This window comes from Aulonocara sp. 'chitande type north' Nkhata Bay, linkage group LG10 (assembly GCF_057382095.1).
Source record: "Aulonocara sp. 'chitande type north' Nkhata Bay isolate Kocher_YH1m ecotype deep benthic linkage group LG10, A_spYH_male_GT1.1, whole genome shotgun sequence".
Taxonomy (NCBI): Eukaryota; Metazoa; Chordata; class Actinopteri; order Cichliformes; family Cichlidae; genus Aulonocara; species Aulonocara sp. 'chitande type north' Nkhata Bay.
In genome coordinates, this window is record NC_141353.1 from 18,859,511 (window position 1) to 18,881,161 (window position 21,651).

The 21,651-nt window shown below is 42.7% G+C and overlaps 1 protein-coding gene across 1 annotated transcript in view; it reads left to right on the forward strand.

Annotated features, from left to right (window-relative positions):
• dchs1b (dachsous cadherin-related 1b) overlaps positions 1-19,821 on the forward strand; it is an 84,201-nt gene extending 64,380 nt beyond the window's left edge. Inside the window, exons 8-29 of the mRNA XM_086308843.1 lie at positions 475-1,536; positions 1,750-1,937; positions 2,160-2,256; positions 2,360-2,517; positions 4,690-5,130; positions 5,451-5,746; positions 5,838-5,953; positions 8,740-8,979; positions 10,511-10,636; positions 10,772-10,981; positions 11,478-11,734; positions 11,825-12,031; positions 12,120-12,516; positions 12,632-12,745; positions 12,873-13,084; positions 13,214-13,365; positions 13,534-13,664; positions 13,831-14,117; positions 14,627-14,768; positions 14,877-15,048; positions 15,135-15,544; positions 15,647-19,821. Of these exons, the coding sequence (XP_086164969.1) occupies positions 475-1,536; positions 1,750-1,937; positions 2,160-2,256; positions 2,360-2,517; positions 4,690-5,130; positions 5,451-5,746; positions 5,838-5,953; positions 8,740-8,979; positions 10,511-10,636; positions 10,772-10,981; positions 11,478-11,734; positions 11,825-12,031; positions 12,120-12,516; positions 12,632-12,745; positions 12,873-13,084; positions 13,214-13,365; positions 13,534-13,664; positions 13,831-14,117; positions 14,627-14,768; positions 14,877-15,048; positions 15,135-15,544; positions 15,647-17,694 (7,463 nt within the window). The 3' untranslated portion in view covers positions 17,695-19,821. The remainder of the gene's footprint in view (positions 1-474; positions 1,537-1,749; positions 1,938-2,159; positions 2,257-2,359; positions 2,518-4,689; positions 5,131-5,450; positions 5,747-5,837; positions 5,954-8,739; positions 8,980-10,510; positions 10,637-10,771; positions 10,982-11,477; positions 11,735-11,824; positions 12,032-12,119; positions 12,517-12,631; positions 12,746-12,872; positions 13,085-13,213; positions 13,366-13,533; positions 13,665-13,830; positions 14,118-14,626; positions 14,769-14,876; positions 15,049-15,134; positions 15,545-15,646) is intronic.
• Positions 19,822-21,651: the final 1,830 nt, after the last annotated feature.

Here is a 21,651-nt window from a genome sequence, read left to right on the forward strand (position 1 = left end):
CTTGCCCATTTTCATCTTCCTGACAAGTACCAGGACAAAAATGCACTAATGGGCTGCAGCATGATGCCTTATCTCTCGAGTAGTTGTAGAAATAACCAAGCAACAATTGTATACACTCCATTAAGAAATCACATCCGCCTCACGGTGCACAATTTACTGGCGATTATTTTCTACTCGCACTCCTATTTTCTCTCACGGTTAATGATGGATTTTAATTGGGATGTAATTTTGAGTCAGAATAATCAGTGGTGTAGTTGACAGATGGCTGTGGTGGTATACAAGGCTCTCAGTGAATCTGATTCTTGGTCTTCATATTATCAGATCAGAAACTTTATTGTCATTGTCATGTCATTATTTCTTAGTAAACACTTAATATTTCAACCTCAGTTGTTTTCTGTTTTATTGTATTTTCATTTGAAAATCCCATGTGGCATAATTTCTCACTATTTCCTTACATCTTCTGTCTTCCATCAGGTGGCTCTAAGGATATTTTCTACTCTATTTCATCTGGAGACCCTCATGGCTACTTTACAGTGGACAGCGCCTCTGGTACCATTCGCACAGCCCTTCCTCTGGACCACGAGACCTGCTCCAGTCTTGACCTGGAGATCCAGGCACGATTTGGCTCTCCTCCGGCATATGGAATCAGCCGGGTACACATAACCATTGCAGACATCAACGACAATGCCCCTACCTTCCTGCCATCCTCATCAGAGTCCCTTCTTTTACCCGAGATCACCAAAATGGGGACGATTATCTACCGTATTCAGGCCACCGACAAAGACTCCGGCCATAACGGTCAGCTCAGCTTCGATCTAGTCTCTGCTGGGGCTGCAGGCAGCAGTGGCCAGAGGACATTTGGCGTCGACAGGGGCAGTGGGGAGGTACGTCTAATTGGGAGTTTATCATATGAAAGTGTCCCTCGCTATGACCTTCAGGTGGTTGCCAAGGATGGTGGAGCCCCTCAACTTAGCTCCACCTTCACCCTTGTGGTCCACATCCAAGCACAAGACGCACAAGGCCCAAACTTTGATACCCTTACGTACCGCGTGGAGCTACGTGAAAACACCCCTCTAAACACGCGTTTCCTTCAGGTCCGTGCACTTAACAGAGAAGCTTCTGGAAATGGTGGAAGCTCCTCCTCATCATCATCTTCCTCCTCTATTTCCTACCGCCTCAGACCTGATGGTGATGCCGCAGGTTTTGGCATCATGGCAGATAGCGGTTGGCTGTTTGTTCGGAGCTCTTTAGACCGAGAAGTCAAAGACATGTTCCTGTTGACTGTTCTTGCCACCTCGGGCCCAGGAGGTGCAGGAAGAACCGGCAGCGCGACCGTCCGGGTAACAGTGACGGATGAAAACGACAACTCCCCTCGACTGAGCCAGGAGAGGGTGTTTCTGGCTGTCAGAGAAAACCTGCACGCGGGAACGGGCTTCGGCAGGGTTTCTGCAACGGACAGAGACGCAGGACTAAATGCTCGACTCACCTACAGGCTGCTGCACACAGACAGGCATTTTCAGATAAACTCGCAAACAGGTAACAATAAACACCGTAACCATAACACAAATAGGGATAATAGTACACTTTTTTTTAACTGTGCTGCACAGCATGAAATGTAGTTACTTCATAAGCAGTGATAATACCAGCATAATTTCCCCTGAGGAGTTGATGATTTGCTCTTTCTCAATTAAATTAAATTAACACGGTAATTACTCAACGGCTTCCCTCGTGTCCTTTTTTTTGCTTTAGGTGAGATTAGCACCCGCCTTGCACTGGACAGAGAGCAGCAGTCCAGCTATCAGGTTATTGTGGTTGTACAGGACGGGGGTACGCCCCCTCGCAGTACAACAGGGACTGCACATATCACTGTGCTGGATGAAAATGACCACGCCCCCAGTTTCATTCATGCCAGACCTGACAGGGAGCTGGTGCTTCAGGTGAGAAGGGAGGGGGAGATTAGTTATATCAGCAAGCAGCTTTGGGGGATAAATTTTATCTATCAATGAATCTAATTTTCTTTTATGCATGCTGGGGTTTTATTAGTGGGGTGTGACATAAACCCACAGAGAGGTGGTATCGTAGCAACTTGCCCTAAAAGTGAGGATTTAATGGATCTGCAGTTGCGTTCATTCCCAGTGAGTAACAATACTTCTTTGCAGGTGACTGAGGGGCTTCCATCAGGAACAGTCATAGGGACGCTGGCAGCTAAAGATCCAGACGAGGGAGAGAATGGCACCATCTATTACTCATTATCAGGTGAGCCTCATAATTCATCTTATAGCCACAAATTTACAGATTTTTCCACATGCCACGGCATCCACATAACATACATCGTTAATGTTTGTTTCATTTACTTCAGGCTCCAGAGCAGAGCGTTTCTCCATCAATCCAACCACCGGTGAGCTTAGAAGCGCTTCCCCTCTGAGATTGACAGAGCGAGCCGAGTACGCCTTCACTGTGACTGCTGCCGACCACGGCGCACCGACACTCAGCTCCACCTGCCAGCTACGAATACAAGTAAACACAATCTGCACATTTTCATGTCCTCATCCAGCTGCCAAACATCTTCATATGCACTGAATTTCCAAAATATTCTGTAACGTCTCCTGATTGGACACAAAGTCTGGTGAGCGAACCTAAACATCTGTGCTTCACCTCAGTCCTTCTGCGTTTCTTTTTGTAACACAAGCTGTAATTTCCTCAATCTGAGGACAACAGTGAGCAGTTTGACTGTCAAAGGAATTTGGAAAAGAGGTAAATATGAGAAAGAGAGAAACTGAACCTGTGCCTTTATAAACAAAGAACTCTATCCAATCTAGTGGGTGTTTCATGATCCAAAGGTTAGAGGGGTAACTAGAACCCATGGTGCGAAAGACTGAGCTAATACTGTGAACTTTCTGGAGGAGGGTCAGTCCTCCATATCAACATACAATATCAGGAATTCAACTGCAGGGAAAAAAAAAAGCTTAGGAGCTCAGTGTTTTTGTGCGATGTGGTTTCAGAAAGGAAAAGGATGCTAATTACGATGGGAGTGCTTGCCTTAGATTTCGCCTGTGCACTGCTTGTGCGGCTCTGAGATTAGACAGAGGGGAAACAGGCACCTTGGAATCAAATGCTCCCAGATGAGATCTGATGAAAGCCAGCTGCATCAAATCACACAGAGAGAAAGGGAATACACCGCAGTACAGTAGCAAGCAGTGATACATGCACGCACAGAGACACGCTCGCTGTAATGACACGTTCAAACACTTGCATGAGGTAACGTTTCCAGTTAATGATTTTGAGATAACATTTCCCTTAGCTGCGCGTAAAATCAGACACACGGATACCGTTGTACACCACATGTACTACAGTACACATGATAGTTAGCCTGTACAGAGAAAAGGAAAATGAGGCGAAAAAGTAGTGCAGTGCAGCACATTTGTTAGTGCTGCCAGCTCATTAAATTATGTGATCTGAGGAAGTGCATTTAAGCAAATTACTTAAAAAACAGACTTTCACCAGCTGTAGTCATCCATTTGGAGCTTGAGCCCAGAATTTCAGTGCAATCAGTTATTGTTTGTGTCGGCACTACAATCAAGCACGGAGGAAAAGCTGCAACATACTTCTGCTTCTACTGCTGTTTTGTTTTTTGTTTTTTTAATAAAAAGTGATCAAAAGTAGTGATGTAGTCCTATAGGCACTTGAGTTATAGCAACTGGAGGCTTCAAGGATAGAGGATAGAGGCTTTTTCAGTTCTAAAAACTGATGGAAAGTCCCCAAGAATTTAACTCTTACGAGTAAGAGTTAAAAGGTTGTTATTAAAGGTCTCATGGGTCAAGTTGTGAGTGAGTGGGGGTGAGGTAGTAACAAATGGGCCTTGATAACGTGTGGATAGTAGCGCATTTCACCTGCAAATACGTGCAAAAAGTGGTCAGACTTAACCACATCATGTCCCTCCTCTTTTAGTTTTAGTTTGAATCCAATTAATGGAGGAAAAAAACCTCCACTAATCGCTATAGGTATTGAGGACAAAGGAGTGTGTGTGTCCGTGTGTGTATTTCATGATGATGAAACCAGAAAATCTGCTTATATTTCCTCAGAGCTCTTTGATCCGTCCCAGAGCAGTGTTGAACCCTGAGGTGGTTCAAAGTGTCAAAGGCCCTCTGGCTCATATTTGTTTCCCATTGGAGCAGCCTGTAGCATATGTGGAGGTTGCTTATTGCTCTGAATTATTTGAACTGGAACACTTACAGTTTTCCCTACTATCACACCCTTCATTATTTTGTCACAGGTCACAAAGCCTGACTCTCAAGTTGAAGCCAGAATGCGGCAGTGTCAAGATATTTACTGGAAGGATTACACGTAATGCCTTCATGCACAGTGAGAGTGCCTGTGAAGGTTATTATAGCATTAACAACAAAACAGAAACAGACGACAGCCCAAGGCTATGTTTAGGGATGGGTTGGGGTGAGAGCCATATAGATGCATTGTCTGCAGAATATCAGAGGAAATCAGATCCTTTAACACACGTATACAGCTTCTTGCCGCTTTCCTCCTTTTTGTTACCGAGAAGTGTTGTTTCAGTCTGTTTTGGGACAGATCCAAGGATGAATTACACTGCAATTTAAATCACAATTATTATTGGAAAGACTTTACCACAAATACTCAGGAAATTGGTTTGTTTGACACTAGTTTCCTTTTCTTTAGGTTCTCAGCTCTTCCAGGTCCAGCCCCAAGCCCAACGTTCTCTCTATGACCCTGAACACAGTCGAAGGGGCAGCTCCAGGTTCTGTCATTGGTTCAGTCCGTCCACCTGATCAGCATGAATCTGCTCTATTGGAAGGCCAGGTGACCTACCTGGTCGTGGGAGGGACAGATCGCGATGGGACCTTTATGGTGGACCACTTAAAGGGCGATGTGTACGTGGTCCGGGAGCTGGACTATGAGAAGGGCTCAAGATACACCCTGCACATCGAGGTGTCGGACTTCTCTCAGGCATTTCCCAGCAGCCACCTGGTGAAACTAGATATCAACGTGCAGGACAGCAATGACCATGCGCCCCAGTTCACTGAAGACCCCGTTACCATTGTGATCCACGAGAACATCGAACCAGGGGCTTCCATATACACCTTCCAAGCTGTGGATCAGGTAGGAAAGAGTGTATGGGATCAATATGCTTTCAATAAAGCACAGTTAATCTGAGTTATGTTGTTATTCATGTTCTTTTCAGCTTTGTATTCACTGTTTTTTGTCATTGTTTAATCCTAAAATATCAGTTATTCTGTTATCTGTTAACAGAACTGACATCTTCAAATTGATCGTTTTATCCTAATAAAGTGTTTTATTAATTTAATGATCAATTCATTATCATTGTTGTTGTTGTTAAATTTTCTGCAGAAGAAAAGTAGAAGGAGAATAATCTATCCACTTCCTGTCTAATTTATCTATTCTTTCTTTTTGTTTTATAGGATGGCAGTGGACCCAACAGTGAGCTGCGCTATTCCATCGAGCACTTCTGGCCTGAAACTCCTGACTTCCTCATCCTTGACCCGTCAAGCGGAGTCCTCACCCTGGGGCAGAAGTTAGACCGTGAGTCCACACCCTCCCTTTACCTCGTGGTGCGAGCCACAGACCAGGCAGTGGATATCTCTCAGAGACGCTGGAGTTCGGTCACCGCCCGAGTGTTCGTGACAGACGAAAACGACAACGCGCCGGTCTTCAGCTCTCCATCTGCAGTCAGCGTCATGGAGGATCAGCCTGTAGGGTGAGTGTCACGTCAGTGTCGGTAATAAAATATCTTTGGAATCCTCAAGTGCATTTCCGTGATGATGTTTGGTTTGTGTCTTCGTTGACAGGTTTGTGATTTTGTACGTCATGGCTCGAGATTCAGACGAAGGAGAAAATGGCAGAGTATCATACAGAATTCAGGCAGGCAACAGTGCTGGTCGCTTCAGCCTGAACCCTGACACCGGTGAGCTTTGAGGGTGGGGCGTACCATTTGAAAATACTGTAATGTGAAATCGATATCTCAAGACGTAGGGAACTTTCCATGACTATCCAATTTACACTCCATCAAAAAACGAGTAAAATTCACCACATAGTTCCTTGTGCTTTAAGTGATCTAACACAGCAGGACAAGCCTGTGGCCTTTTTCTTTGGGATTTAATGATTGATGGAAGCCGCCTGGATGAACAAAACTTTCCAGAAGATCAAAATTAGACACTGAAGTGCTGCTGTGTAATATTTCTTTGGAATCATACTTGGTGTCCTTTTCTTGATGGATTTGTTCATGGGAACCAATCTTTATTTGGGCTCGAGATGTGGATAGCTCTTGATATTTTTTTTCTTCATATGTGATCTCTTCATTGTTGGAGCGTGGTGGTGTGGGCGTGCTCAGCGCTTTCTGGGATGAGATTAACAACTACGACACAGACACTTAATGTAGCTTCCAGATGGAAGAAAGTCTTTACGCCATTACTGTCAAGTGTCTGGCTCCTTAAGAGGGAGTGATTTCACCTCTGGTTTGTTTCTCAGGCGTGTTGGTGTTAGGCTTTTGGTTATTAATAGCTGTAGTGACACATTAGCATGTATTGTGAAGACATGCACCAAACCCCTGGGCTAATGTGAAGGGTATCACTAGATTTATTATTGCTTATAAGTGATATATCTGCTCTGCAAGCTGTTCTAATTTTCAATTACTTTATTTTATGAACTACAATTTACATTTTATTGATTGCCTATAAAGTTCTGACTATTTAGAGCATCATTTAAGTAATATGCTTGGATAAATGGATACTTGGGTGATTTATGCGCTGTGGATTAAATATTCTTACTTACTTTGCAAAAGTTTTGAGCCACCCCTGATTTGTTTATATTTAGCTTCCAAGAAGCAACACTTTCTTCTAACTTTTTAAAGTGGCGTTGAGGAATAGTTCTCCAGGGTTTGTGAGGGTCTTTCAAAGTTCATCTTTGGACACTGGCTGCTTTTTCCCCCCTCGTTTTCAGTCCAAGTCTTGTGCCTGAGCATTTTCGAAGGAATGTTTTTGTTAAAACACTTAACTCTGACCTATGAATCATTCAAACACACAAAAGATTGAATGATTGAAGTAGTTTTTTGTCTAAGCATAAGAGACAACTTAAGGCGCTTTGTTACCAGCAGCCTGTCACATAACACATATTTTTCCCCATTTCTTTAGTCGAATCTACAAAAAATGCCAAAGATAACACACTTTAACAGACATAAAATCAGATTTTTGCAACAACAATGTGACTCCCGAAGAGCTATTAGCTGAAAACTTGGCATATCTTCCCATGCTGTGCAGTGAAAAAGATGTGGCAGGCCTGTAAAATTATTTATAGAATATGAACAATACATGAAAGTCATGTCTTAAAGCAATATGAAAATGAAAAAATCCAACAAAAAGTTGACACAGGACCTGCATCTGACCCTTCAGTTGATCAAACTAGTGTTTTCTAAAGCCTAATAATAAGCCTAATATTCAAGACTAATTGAAGAAATTATAAGAAGGCTTGCCCAAGTGAATTCAGGCTATGTTGAAGAATAAAGGTGGTCAGACCAAATATTAACTTTCAAGTTTGTTAGAGTTATAAAAACTGTTCAAAACACTGTTTTGCCTTATATACTGTTTTTGCCCTACTTATATAATATGTTTCTGTGTGTGGCGACACGTTTCAATAAATTGCTGCACCTGTTTCACATTTTCCTAACAAAATATAAAGAAATGAGGGCTTTTTTACAGCACTGCATTTTCTTTAATGTACATTTTCTTATATTTAATATGGCATTTGATGATAAAGGGTAACACCGCCTTTATCATATGGTCGATACTGTATCAGTAAAGCAAAATAGGCTCGAGTGTGTAATGCAATAGTTCGCTAGATGGTTTGCATCTGTTTTCTTTTAACTAAAACAGGGCAGCTAGCGAGACCTCACAGAAACAACAGAGCCTCAGCCTCACAAAAAGTTCTACACACAATGTATGTTTGGCAAGCTGTAACATTTAGAAATTACACACGTCTCTCAGGCTTCTGCATGCCGGCTAAGCTTGTAGACTCATGCGAAAAGTATACACACACACACACACACACTTCATATGGCCTCTTACTTTGCCTTGAACGTCAGGGTGATGACTGGTTTGTGACATCTAGGTAAGAGTCTGAATCACAGACGCTGTGTAAACTGGTATGATTTACATAAAATACCCATTTCGGTTAATGGCTTGCAGACTTAAATGCAAACATATGATCGTGTTGCATTAAAAAAAAGCATATTGACCTAAGGCAAGGCCATGAGTTGATTTGGGATTGCAGCTCGAACAGAAGCGTGTGTTTACCTGTGTGCCTGTTTTACAGTGTTTACAGTAATCATACATGTTAAGTGATAATAAGTAGATACACATTTCAATGCATGTTCAAAGTGCCAGAATTGAATAGCTGGTATGAAGTAGCTGTACTTTCTGGGCTTTCAGTGGAAAATCTCATAAAGCAAAGCTGTGAAGGTTTTTGCTTTTACAAGTCCTTCAGGCATAAAAGATACAGAAAATCACAGGTACAGAAAATTGCACGTTCGCAAAAATAATCCAAACACACACTTAGACACAAAAACAGCAAGGAACACAGAAAAAGGCCAAAAAAAAAATCTGTTTTAGAGTATCTGTTTCAATTTGAGTATTTGGGGGAAAGTTTTCGAAAGCTGTTATGCAGCACTCTCTGATTATTCTTCTCTTTCCCTCCTAGGCTCTCTCTCCATCCTTAAATCCCTAGACCGTGAAGAGCAAGAAATCTTCAATCTCACTATTGTAGCAGAAGATCATGGAATACCGCAGCTTTCCACCTCTCAGGTGCTGTGCGTGCAGGTGATTGACGTGAATGACGAGGCTCCAGTGTTCCTGCGGGCAGAGTTCGAGGCACAGGTGATGGAAAACCAAGGACCAGGAGCCTCAGTGTTGACAGTAACGGCCACTGACCGGGACCAAGGTTGGTTTAAATGTTTTATTACAGTTTTAAGTTTAGAGTATGTGCAGTCAATAAGAAGAAGTGAGCTTAAAGGGCAGGGAGGATGTGCAGAAATATGTTCTGTTTGCTGCAGAATATATCTGCAATTTATGTCTTCAATTTGTCCGCTCAACTTGCTAGACATCTAAAAACATGGCCAGTGAACACTAGTAGGATATATGAGGTTAAAATGAAAGTGAATTTTCTTTTAAATAATTGGGACTGAACATATGAAGCTATAACAAATGAATGAGAGTTTAAGAGACTCAGCTTAATCTCAGTCATGACTGCTGAGCTGAGAGGTGGGAGAAGTGCTTGAGTTGGAGAGCAAGAGATTAAAATAGACCAATCATGACTTGACAAGACCACTTTATCTCAGTCACATGACTGATGGGTGACATTTTTCTCACTGCTGTTTAATGTTTTAAGTGAACTAGACTAGTAGGAATGTGAAAATAAGCCAACATAAGCATTAGCTGCAAAAAGTTTGTTTTATTTAGTAAAAGTAAAAAGAAATCATTTAGTAAAAAAGAAAGAAAGAAATACTTTACAAAAATAAGGTAAAATTCACCCAATATTGCTCCATCTATTCTGATTGGTTTTCTTTAATCGCAACACTTCTCCATAAGTTTGTATTTATCCAGCTTCCTTACTGATATAAACCTCAAAAACAACAACAAACCAATTTCTAATGACAGAATATACACACTGTGTAAAATATGAGTTATTATATCATCATGTTTTAAAACACTAAACTAAATCATGAAGTAGTAACTTGCTAAACAAAGACATTCACTGAAATTCTTCATTTTCTTCTTCTTTATATTTCATGAGGATTGTATCTTTATACCTTTTGTTAAGTGCTCTGTGTTTATGTTAAGTGAGCTTGTATTGAAATGAACTACTCTAAACTTTGAGGTGCGAATTTGAAGGGACCACCTATGGGAACAAAGGCTCCCAGTGACTAACATATGACAGAGTGTTATGTAAGCTAGTAGCTTGATACCTGTGCAGCAGCAGCTTGCATTGTATTTTAAAATTAAATAAATGTGTCCTAAAAATGAGACATTTTCCAATTGCTAATACATGGCTCTGACAAAAACGTCTTTAAAAAGTAAGATCTCGTTTAGTTCAGGATGAGCAAATTGTACAAATTGAAGACAGTTGTTATTTTTGGCCAAAGGAATAATGCCAAGAAAGTCACGATATGGAAGGAAAAAAAGGTTCCAAGTTTCAGTGCTGGTTTAATGAGTAAGAAGGAAGCCGATCAGCCCCCAAAACCATAGAACTAAACCACACACATAAATGGTTTTGAGAAACCAAATCTTTTTAAATCAATCACATGCAGATGCTAACGATAATGTGTGGTCACAATCTTCATCCAGAGCCTTATAAGTTTACGGCACCGGCACTTGCAGCTGTAATTCTTTGAAATTACTGCCTTATTACATTTAATGTAGCCAAGTGCATTGTGTGCCTTTATTTCTATTTGCGTCTTGTTTTTTTCATGAAGGTTCTAATGGACAAATAACATACGGAGGAGTATCAGAGGAAGGCTTTATAATCAACCCTGTGACAGGAGCCATCACCACCACAAAGGAACTGGACACAGAGCTACAGGATCACTACACTCTTACAGGTATTAAATGCCTTACGAGTTTATTTAAATGCTTTAATTAATGTGTTAGTTTAAGCATATATCAGCTCATATGAACAGTTTATTTTAACTTGCTTTACTCACTCTAACATCTCTTTTATTTCTGTCTCATATCAGTATATGCCAGGGATGGAGGCCTCCCTCCTAACTTTGCCAAGACTGTAGTCCGAGTGGAGGTGCAGGACGTGAATGACAACGCTCCAATCTTTGCAAAGCCGTTTTATGGACTTGAAGTGCCAGAGAACCAGGCTCCTGTAGAGCTTTGCATCCTCAAGGCCACAGACCCTGACTCAGGTCCTGGTGGAGAGCTGGAGTACAGAATTGCTGGTGAGAAACTGCATTGTGTGTCCAATCCAAGTATTTTATTAGATTTTAAAGAGTGATTTAGGTTCCCACAATTGCTGTAATTGCTGTTTACTGGGAGAAACATTACATTTTTGTCATTTTTGTTGTTTTTTTAGAGGCCAGAAAATCATAAAGTTTGAATTTAGAGATTTTAATGTGTTACTAAAATTGACTCCTGGACCCATTTTTGCTGATATTGTACCTACTCTATTGTAAGAGTTTAGTCCTGACTAGGAGATTTTGGACTAATTTACCCTATTGTGTTTTACTAGACACTGTTTCTCCCATATCTCAAATAAAACCTGCACAGAGTGGCCAAATGTTTGCTCCTGATATAGTCTTATCAAAAGCACTACTACCTCTCTAGAGAGAAAATCTGGACTAAGTGCAGAGCTGGCACAGATGTCTCCATTCCTCTCCGTCTTTCAGCATTGAATTCAGGTTGGTTTTTTGTTTTTTTTCTATCCACTTCTTCTAGCCGGGGACCCTGATGGAGATTTTCAACTCCACGCCAGCACAGGAGCCCTGTCGACGTCTCGCGGGCTCGACAGGGAGACGCATGCAAAGTACACTCTGGAGGTGGTGGCCACAGACCGAGGCAGCCCTGCTCTCAGTGCTACTGTCACAGTGGAGGTCAACGTGCTGGACGTCAATGACAACAACCCCGTCTTCAGCAAAAGTAGCTACTCGGTGGAAATTTCAGAGGATGCTACAGAGGGAGCACAGGTTCTTGAGGTGGGATGAAATGGAAATAAATATATTCAAAAATTGTAAATACTTGAAAAAATATTTTTAATAATCTGACTTTTTTTTGTATGTATCTAGGTTTCAGCCACCGATGCTGATGAAGACCTTAATGGGAAGGTTCTGTATTTCCTCAGTCGAGAGGCGCATGGCGCATTCAGTGTAGTTGAGCACAATGGTCGCATCACCACGTCAGCCCCTCTGGATCGCGAAAAACTGGCGTCATACAGCTTCCAGGTTTTTGCTGTTGACCTTTCACCGGCTGCACCTAGGAACTCGTCTGCTCAGGTAAATGAGGGGTTAGCTGTTTCAGGTGTTTAATGGGCTTGAATTTATGATCTGAAATCTAATTTCAGACATGATATCTTCCTTACAGGTGACAGTAACTGTCCTGGATGTCAACGACAACACCCCCTTCTTCATCCAAGATCCACTGGTCATTGAAGTGTCCAACAGGCGTTCCCAGCGGGTTTTAGCTACGATGAAAGCAGAGGACAAGGACTTTGGAGCAAATGGTTCTGTGTTTTACCGTTTCGCCACCCCAGTGAAAGGCTTCAGTATCAACTCCCTAACTGGGGAGATACAGGCCACTGAGCAACTGGCGGACCTCACCCAGGCACAAAGGACCCTGATAGTGGAGGCCATGGACCAAGGCAGCCCAGCTCAGTCGACACAGGGTGTTGTGATCATTTATGTGAAGGAGGTGGAATACAGCGGAATTCGTTTCTCGAGGAATGCTAGAGATGTCAGCATACAGGAGAATGCAGAGAAAGGTTGGGCAGTGTTATCAGGAATAGCAAGTAGTGCACCAGGTTTTAATTCTCCTATATCATTTTTTAAAACAATTACAAACACATTTTTTTTCTCTGCTCCACTGAAAAAATTCAGGTACCACTGTGGCTCAGGCTCAAGCTCAGTACCCAGATGGTTCTCGTAACGGTATCAGCTATAGCCTCTTCAGTGGGAACAGAAAGCAGGCCTTCAGTATCAGCTCTTCGACAGGTAACACTCACCCTTTAAGTGTTTCTTAAAGTATGTCTCGTGCAATGTGTTATCAAGATGGTTAATTAGTATAAGGATATTGTGATCTTCATTTTTTAATCAAATCTTCCTACTGTTTGTTCCACAGGTGAAATAAGGGTGCAGACCTCCAATGAACTAGACTTTGAAGACACCCCAAGACTCCGTCTTGTTGTGAAGGCTGAAACTGTGTCCTCTACATCTTACATGGCTTTCAACTTGATCCTGCAGGATGTCAATGACAACCTTCCTCGCTTCCAGCTGCAGAATTATGTGGCCTACATGAAGGAAGCACAAGGATATGAAATGCCAATCATACAGGTGCTCATAAATGTTAAAATAATAATAATAATAATGCAGAGTTACAGAGATATTTGGTCTATTGGAGTTCTACAAAGGCTACAAATAAATTTCCTCCTCTTTGTTTCCCTTTCTGTCCTCGCTTTCCAGGTTGTTGCTGAGGATGTGGATCAGGGCCAAAATGGTCAGGTGACCTACTCCATCCAGTCATCAAGGATGAGTGGCCTCTTCAAGATTGATCCTGTGACAGGAAGCATTACCACAGCAGCCATCATGGACCGTGAGATCTTTACTCAAACTAAGTAAGAACTTCAACTTTTACTTTCTTGCTTTTGTAACCAAAATGTGATCAGTCTGAAACGGAATATTCACATAATTTTCAATCCAGTTAAATTCATTTCTATTCATGTAGCACCAAAGTGTAATAACAGAGGACAGTTTGGATTATCACCTTCTCTTCTCACCCACAGGCTGGTAGTTACAGCAACTGACAGAGGAAGTCCACGGCTCGCAGGTTCAGCCACACTGACGGTCATTATTGTTGACCAGAATGACAACAGTCCCACTATTCCCATACACCAGGAAATCCGCATCCCAGAGAGTAAGTTTTGCTGAATTTAAAAGGTATTGTTGGAGTTTCTGGTTAACACCCAGTGCTGACATTTACAAACAGTAAGGATCATCATCAAACAAATCATGCCTGTGCAATATATGTGGTGTGTTTGAATGCAACTAATAAGTTCATTTCCACTTTCTTTCTCTGTTAGATACTTTGATAGGCACTGAAATCACTCTCGTGACGGGCAACGACGTCGACTCCAGTCCTGCCCTCTCCTACTCTTTACAGCTAGACCCAACAGCACTAGGCAAGTTTGGGATTCACCGCTATAGTGGAGGCGTGTCACTCACTGCCCCTCTGGACTTTGAGGAGAAGACGTGGTACACCCTGACTGTCAGAGCCACTGACAGCCAGCACCAAACTGAGGCCAACATTACAATTTTGGTGGAAGATATTAATGACAATGCACCAGCATTTACACATGATCTTTATCAGGTATGCCGTTAATTTTATTTTTATTGTGTTTGTTGTTGTTTTCTAAAAATCCCAACAGGCACCTAAAGAGAAAGTTGCTTGAATGTGTTTTTGTCTGAGGTATTCACAAATTATAAGATCTTAAAAGAAAGTGAATTATTTTCAGAAACAGTTTATTTCTAGTAGACAACATTAAATGCACTTGTGGGCTTGAAACACATTGAATACACATTTGTACACTTCTGACTTGCACACAGTGGGTGTGATAAAATTTAACTGCCTAATATTAACTTGGGGACCATTGTGGAGATGAGCCTGTAAAAAATATACTACTCTGTCTCAGGAAATGACCTCAGTATAAAGAAAAACACACACAGGATAAAGGAACTACATTATAAAAAGTATTTTCCCCTCTGTGAAGGCAGTGCCTGTTGCCCTCCACACAGTGAGTTATAGGTTTATATGATCCAATGCTGGGGTGTTTGTTTCCTGTATCCAAATGTTAGAATTAATGTCTCTTTTTCTCTTAGGTTACTCTTCCTGAGCACACACCACCAGGAAGTGCAGTTATCACAGTAACAGCGACTGACAGGGACTCCGGTGAGAACGGCAGGATCACCTATAAAGTGATGTCGTCAACCAAGGAGGGTTTCTACATTGACCCGAGCAATGGTAAAGATAAGCTTGGCTGCTTCCTGCTCTATTTTATTTCCCTGCGCTCATTTTTAATAACACTTTTGGCACAATGAGTAAGTTCATCTCATTTCCTTCTGATTTCAGGAACTCTGTTCATCAATCACAGAGTTGAGTTTGACCCCGAGCGCCCATCAGTCAGCATCGTCATTGAAGCTCGCGACAGAGGCCTGCCCCCGCTCTCCTCTCTTACTACAGTCCAAGTTCAAATATCCGACGTCAACGACAACGCTCCTGTGTTTCACCAGTCGGAGTACAGGTCAGTCTGTGCTCATTAGAATTTGGACATATTGAGGTGCAACCCGAACAGCCGTCTTCACATAATACTCTTCGGTTGGTTTGCAGGGCTACGGTTTCTGAAGACACGATCCCAGGGTCGACAGTTCTCACTTTTGAAGCCTTCGACAGCGACCTCTCTCGAGAAAACTGCGGCTTCGACTTTGCCATTGCCAGCGGAAATGAAGGAAACGCATTCCAGATCGAAAGCAGCGTGCGCTTCCTGGAGGGACGGGGCTTTCAGACGGTTGGGACTCTGCTGTTGGCCGAGGGAGTTGACTTTGAAACCAAGTCACTGTACAACCTCACTGTGGTAGTGTCAGACCGCGGCATACCGCAGAGGAGCTCTAGTGTTGCTGCGGTGATAACAATCGGTGATGTGAATGATAATCCTCCAGCATTCACCAGAGCAGAATACACCGTGTCACTGATTGAGGGTGCTACCGCTGGGACTGAGATCATACGACTGACTGCTACAGGTGGGTGTTCCTTCTTTCATCCAGTCACCTGTAAATGTTTCTCGCTGTCTTGTTTGGTCTCTCAGTTATATACTTGAACTCTGTTGTTGTATTTTTTAACAGACCCTGACTCAACTCCTAATGCTGAAGTCCAGTATTCTATCAGCTCTGGGAATGAGGTGAACTTATTTACTGTGGACCCGTGGAGTGGAGCCTTAAAGCTTCAGCGAGCACTCGATCGCGAGCACCAGCCCACACATGTTGTCATTGTTCAAGCGACAGATGGACAGGGTCACTTCGCCCTAGCTCCAGTCATTGTTGAGGTCAAAGACGTGAATGATAACCATCCGTTCTTCCCTGTGGATGTCCTGATAGCCAGTATCAGAGAAAACCAGCCAGCCAACTCAGCGGTGACTGTTCTGCACGCGATAGACCACGATACGGGGGTTTTTGGCCAGCTGAAGTATTACATGTTGGAACGGTCTGGGGCAGGAAAAGAAAGCTTTGCTGTGGACCAGAACTCAGGAGAAATCAGAAGCAAAATTCCATTTGACTTCGAGAAGGTCAACACCTTCAGTTTTGTCGCAGTGGCAGCGGATTCAGGCAACCATTCAGCCACTGTGACTGTACAGGTGTTTGTCACGGGTGAGGATGAGTATGACCCACTCTTCACATCCTCTGATTTCTCCTTTGAAGTTCCAGAGGGAGCCAAGAAAGGACAAAGCATTGGCCAGGTCCAGGCAAGTGATGAGGATGAAGGGGTGGATGGTATTGTTCTTTATTCTCTTACTGCCAGCTCTCCATATTTTGATGTAAATAAAACCACTGGGGTGGTCTTTCTCAAGCTGGACAGTTCAGGCAGCAGTAGCAGCAGTGGGTCGGGTCGGAGTAAACGGGAAACCAGAGTTATGACTTTAGACGTGCAAGCTCACAGCCCTCTGGATACATCTCGCACTACTACAGCCCAGGTCTCCATCGATGTGACAAACACCAACTTTGGCCTGGCCGCTGACGTCAACATCCTGGTTATTAGCATAGTTGCTGTGTCTCTTGGTTTTATCGTATTGCTTGTGGTCATGGCAGTGGTTGTGTTCCTGGTCAAGTCACGCAGGAGAAAGAAAGGCCAGGAGACAGGAAACAGAACTGTTGCCTCGGGAACTGCCTTGCAAAAACTGGATGATTGCAGCCCTGGGCCAGGGGGAGAAAGGATCTACCACCAGGCCTTGCCAGGCTATGCTGGTGACCAAGGTGGTGCTGGTGGCGGACCCTACACTAGAGGAGGGTCTTTGGATCCTTCTCACTCCAGTGGTAGAGGATCAGCTGAAGCAGCAGAGGATGATGAGATCAGGATGATAAATGAGTATCCCCGCGTTGCATCCATCACCTCATCAATGCAGGAGCACATCTCTGCCAGAGGACCAGACTCTGGAATCCAGCAGGATGCTGACCAGCTTTCTGATATTTCCTGTGAGCCTGCAGCTTTGGAGGGCAGCACTTGGTTCAAAGGAAAGAAGCTAGGTGGCAGCCTCAGTGGGACCTTACTCTCTGGACAGCTCCCGGTCTACAGGGATGAGGGAGGTGGTTACCTAGGAGTGGGCCGTGGTCTCAATATTTCCCTCCCCAAGGATTATGCCTTTCCGGAGGATGGGAAACCTTCCGTAGATGGTTCCCTCACAGCTATTGTTGCCAGTGACGAGGAGCTCCGTGGAAGCTATAACTGGGATTATCTACTCAACTGGTGCCCTCAGTTCCAGCCTCTTGCAAATGTCTTCACAGAGATTGCCAGGCTGAAAGATGAAACTGCTCAGCAAAGTCAGAACCCTCGCCAGCCCTTCCAGCCCAAGCCCAAAATGGATCCTAAACCTAGAATTGACCCTCCACCTCTCATCACATCAGTGGCCCACCCAGGAGCCATGTCAGTTCCTCCCAAAGTCCCTGTAATTGGGCGGACATTCCCCCACTTGGCTTCACTCCGCAGGTCCCCCATCAGTCACGAGGGATCTATTTCATCAGCAGCGATGTCACCGAGCTTCTCCCCGTCTCTGTCCCCTCTGGCAGCTCGATCGCCAGCTGTTTCTCCATTTGGAGTCAACCAAGGGCCCTCAGCGTCCATGATCAGCACCAGGGAGCCCTCACTGGAACAGAGTCCCGATCATGAGATGAGAATATAATTGAAACATTTGAAACATGACATTACTATTTAGGGAGAAACTCTAAGACGGACAACCTGAACAAAGCATGACTGACCAGCATTTGGATGTTCTTTTGCATGGATCAAAAGAAAGCAAGCGGTGATGGTGTCAGTTTTATTGTCATTCTCAAAAACATTTGTCTTATTCCACAAAAAGAAATCAAGGTTTCCCAAATTCCCCGCTAGTGACATTTGGTGGGCAATACCCACAAAAAATACTTAGCGTCTGTCTCCTGGTAGAATATTTGTACTGCCATTGTGTCGGCAGCTTTGCAGGAATATGTGTGATGGGCTCGACTGCAGCAGCCCACCCATCCACTACAAAGTGACGCAGGACTCCACGAACTGATCGGGGTTAAGAGCCAAATAGAAAATGTGCACTTACCATGCCCTGCAGTCAGAGATCCCTTAGTGTGTAGATAGATAAATGTGTAGTTTTCATGTTACCTCGCTGGCTGGCCAGAGAGCTAAGGACCTCGTTCCTCTCTTTGTGTCTGTGGACTTCTGTTTTTTTACCCTCCAGTATTAAACCCATCTAGTGGCTACTCTGAGAATGGTCTCTGGACGCACCCATCGGATCATATGGACAGACAAACGGTGTGTGTTCACAGAGACACTGATTCATTGATTTGCCAATGCATCGCATAGTGAAAAAACAATTGAGATTATTATTTTTCTCACCTTTCGGACAACACTCGTTTGGATTTAACCTTTATTTTATATTTTTATATAAATTTATGATTTCAGATCCATTATTTCACATGAAGAGGTTATTGTTTTTGAGTATTTGAATATATGTGTATTTGTATGTATGTGGGCTACATTATGTGTACTGTATGTGTCTCCTAGGTTTATAGAGACTTGTGATTGTTCAGAATTGAGTGACAGGGAGGCGTTTGTGTTTTTAGCATTATTTATAATAAGAAAAGAGGACTTTCAACCACAAGCTTTGGAAACCATCAGCAGCTCACTTTATGCTGTGTTGAGATTTTTTTTTTGTCAAATTGTTGATCATCCTAAATCAAACACATATAAATCAGATGAAGAAAAATCTGTGATCAGTCTGTATTTCCACTTTGCAGCTGTTCAGCACTGTCGTGGCATGCACTTGCACTTGCACTTGCGCCACGCCGTGACAGAAGATTCCCTTTGTTATTCAGGGACAACTCGGTTTGCTGTTCACCTCTGTGTCTTTCAAAGAAAGTGCTTCCTAAAATCAGTTACATCACTCATTCACCTGAATGCGTTTTACTGTGAAGTTGTTCATCTCAGTACAAAGAAAACAACGATGAACAGGATGAGATTCTCAAATGGCAAAACCCGGAGAGATGTAGCACACGAGCCAGACAAGTGGCAACCAAAAGGCTGAATACATGAGCCCTAATGATTGTACAAGGATTTAGCCACCAGTGCTGTTTTTTTATGTCTGTGACTTTACACATCGAGAATGTCAGTAGCATGATGAGGTGTTTTACACCAGCCCCCCACTGCTCAGACTCAGTTTTAGCAATCTTAAAATGTTGTTTTTGTTTTTCATTCTTTATATATACTCATCATCAAACTCATCATTTTAATTGCAGTGATTGGATGTCCTGATGTTTTCAAGATTTGGTTTCTACCTCTGTTCTGTGTTCAACCGTGCAGATCCCCATCATGCAAAGCTGGCACTGGTCCAGCTTAAAGTTACTCATGTCACGAGCCCAGCTCCAGCACTACATGCTCTTTGGCTGTTTCAGAAACATTTCTTTGTTTGAGAACCGCAGTTTGGAGTTCAGTTTGAGATGACTGCCAGTGACTGATCAGTGGAGCAATGGAAGACAGAAAGAAAAAAAGAAGCTGTATTTCTTTTTTTAAAGCAAATAATAAATTCCTACTGATCTCTTTTGACAAATTGGAGTCGTACTTCATCTTTTTCAGGAGTCAAGACAGCGAGAGGAGAACTGAGAAGCGACTGATCTGAATGAATAATTGCAAAATGTTTATTTCATATGATGCATAGGCATGTTTGCATAGCTGCTTGGGATTTCTGCCTCATTTGGTCATCACGCACAGCCTCGCAGCATTTCTTTGTTATTGTTATGTACAGAAGGAGCTAGTCATGGATTATGACAAGGCCCAAGAGAAAGAGCCAGAGACAGAAGCTCCTGAGTGTAGGAGAGAAATGCAAGGCCTCAAATGAGAGGTGATGATGATCACTTCAACATGATCACTTGAACATATCACAGGGGCAATTACACACAGATAAATGCATTCTTCTGATATTAAACAGACAACTGTAGCTCATCTGGCTGCTTTGCAAATGAAACATATAACCCAAACTGTGGCCTTGCCAGAAAAATAAAGGGGCTTGCTGCCCCAGCTTGCCTGTTCACCTCCACACACAGCTGTGTGTACAGCCTGCTCTCCCAAGACTCCTTCACTAACCCCACACAACTTCAAATAATCACAACCACACATGTACTTAGAGGCTACTACACAGTGACACGCATGGCCCAAAACAAATCTGCCCCAGCTGATATTGGCTACGATCCAGCTCCGACAGGCACATACTTGGCTGGTTCTTCAAGCTGCAAAATCTGGGAGAAATCTACGCGGAGCCGGGTGCAGGACAAGACGTAAGCCAAGTCTGAAATCCATGGTACAGTACTGTTGTGTCATAAAATATTGTTAGACTTTTTTGTAGCCGTAACAACATGCAGCATTTAAATATGCTTTAAACTAGATAAAAGAAAGCCCTGTAACCCAAGAAATCTCAGAGTATCAAAACTGAAATAGTAGCTCGTGAAAATAAAAATTAAAAGATGCACAGAATCATCACTGATGTCCATTTGACTTCCTCCTTTACATTTACTCTTCAAATTGATTTAAGGCCCCTCAGAACTTCACAGGTATACAATGAACACTGGGCACGCTGTGAGTTAATGGTCTATAAAGACAGTCTTGCCTAATCTCATCTTCTAAGATTCAATGGATGAAAAATGAGACTAGCTTAAGCCTAAAAGTTTTAGGAAAATTTGGACTGTTTTTTTGACATAAAACTGTAATTACCAGATAAGGGATCCCAAGTGTTTGGAAGCTCTGGCAAACGGGAACTTTGATGAATCTTATTCTCTCCACTCATTACATTCCAAGAAAGTACACACTGTTAAAGACTTTGTTTTCCTTCCAGTGGGTCTGGGTAATCTGCAGCTGCACTCAATGGGAATCAAGCCTGTAAACATCATATTAAACTTGGCCCACACTGTAGTTAAAACCCAGGTGCTCTCTCATTTTGACTTTGATCAGTTCGGTTTTATTAAGTGATGAATCGGTACATGTACCTAAATGTACTGGTACCTCAAAATAAGATATGCATGCTGCTGGTAAGGATGATGTACTGTATACAGTACGAGACACTATAAATGCACTCTATCAGTTGATGCATTACTCTTTAATGTAGGTCAGTGCAGAGAGAAAGAGAGGGGGGGGGGGGGGGGGAACTTTTAACTAGCTTTGAGTTCTTTCAGGGATTTACAGTATAAACTATTATTTACCAAAGAAAGATTAAAAATGAAAATTAAGACCAAAACAAGGCATCTGTGGCTCAACTGGAGCATTATAGTAAAAACACAGGTTACCCCAAGTAGGCATCCAAGGGGGAGAAGAGTTCAAAGACATTAATTATTTTGTCTTGTACTCGGAAATGAGTGCAAAGTATGAAAACCTATGACCCGAACTAACAAACTACTGTGTTTTCCTATTATATTGTGAATCAACGCACATATTTGGTGATCAAATATTTTAAGGAGCACAGTGCCGACTTTTCACATGAAACACGAGTGTGAACAGACGGACTATGAAAACATTTTACCATAGTTATGATTTCTTTCATGGGTCTCAATGAGTAATGTTGTGCTTTTTTTTAAGGCCAAAGCTTTTATTTTTTCTGCATGGACAA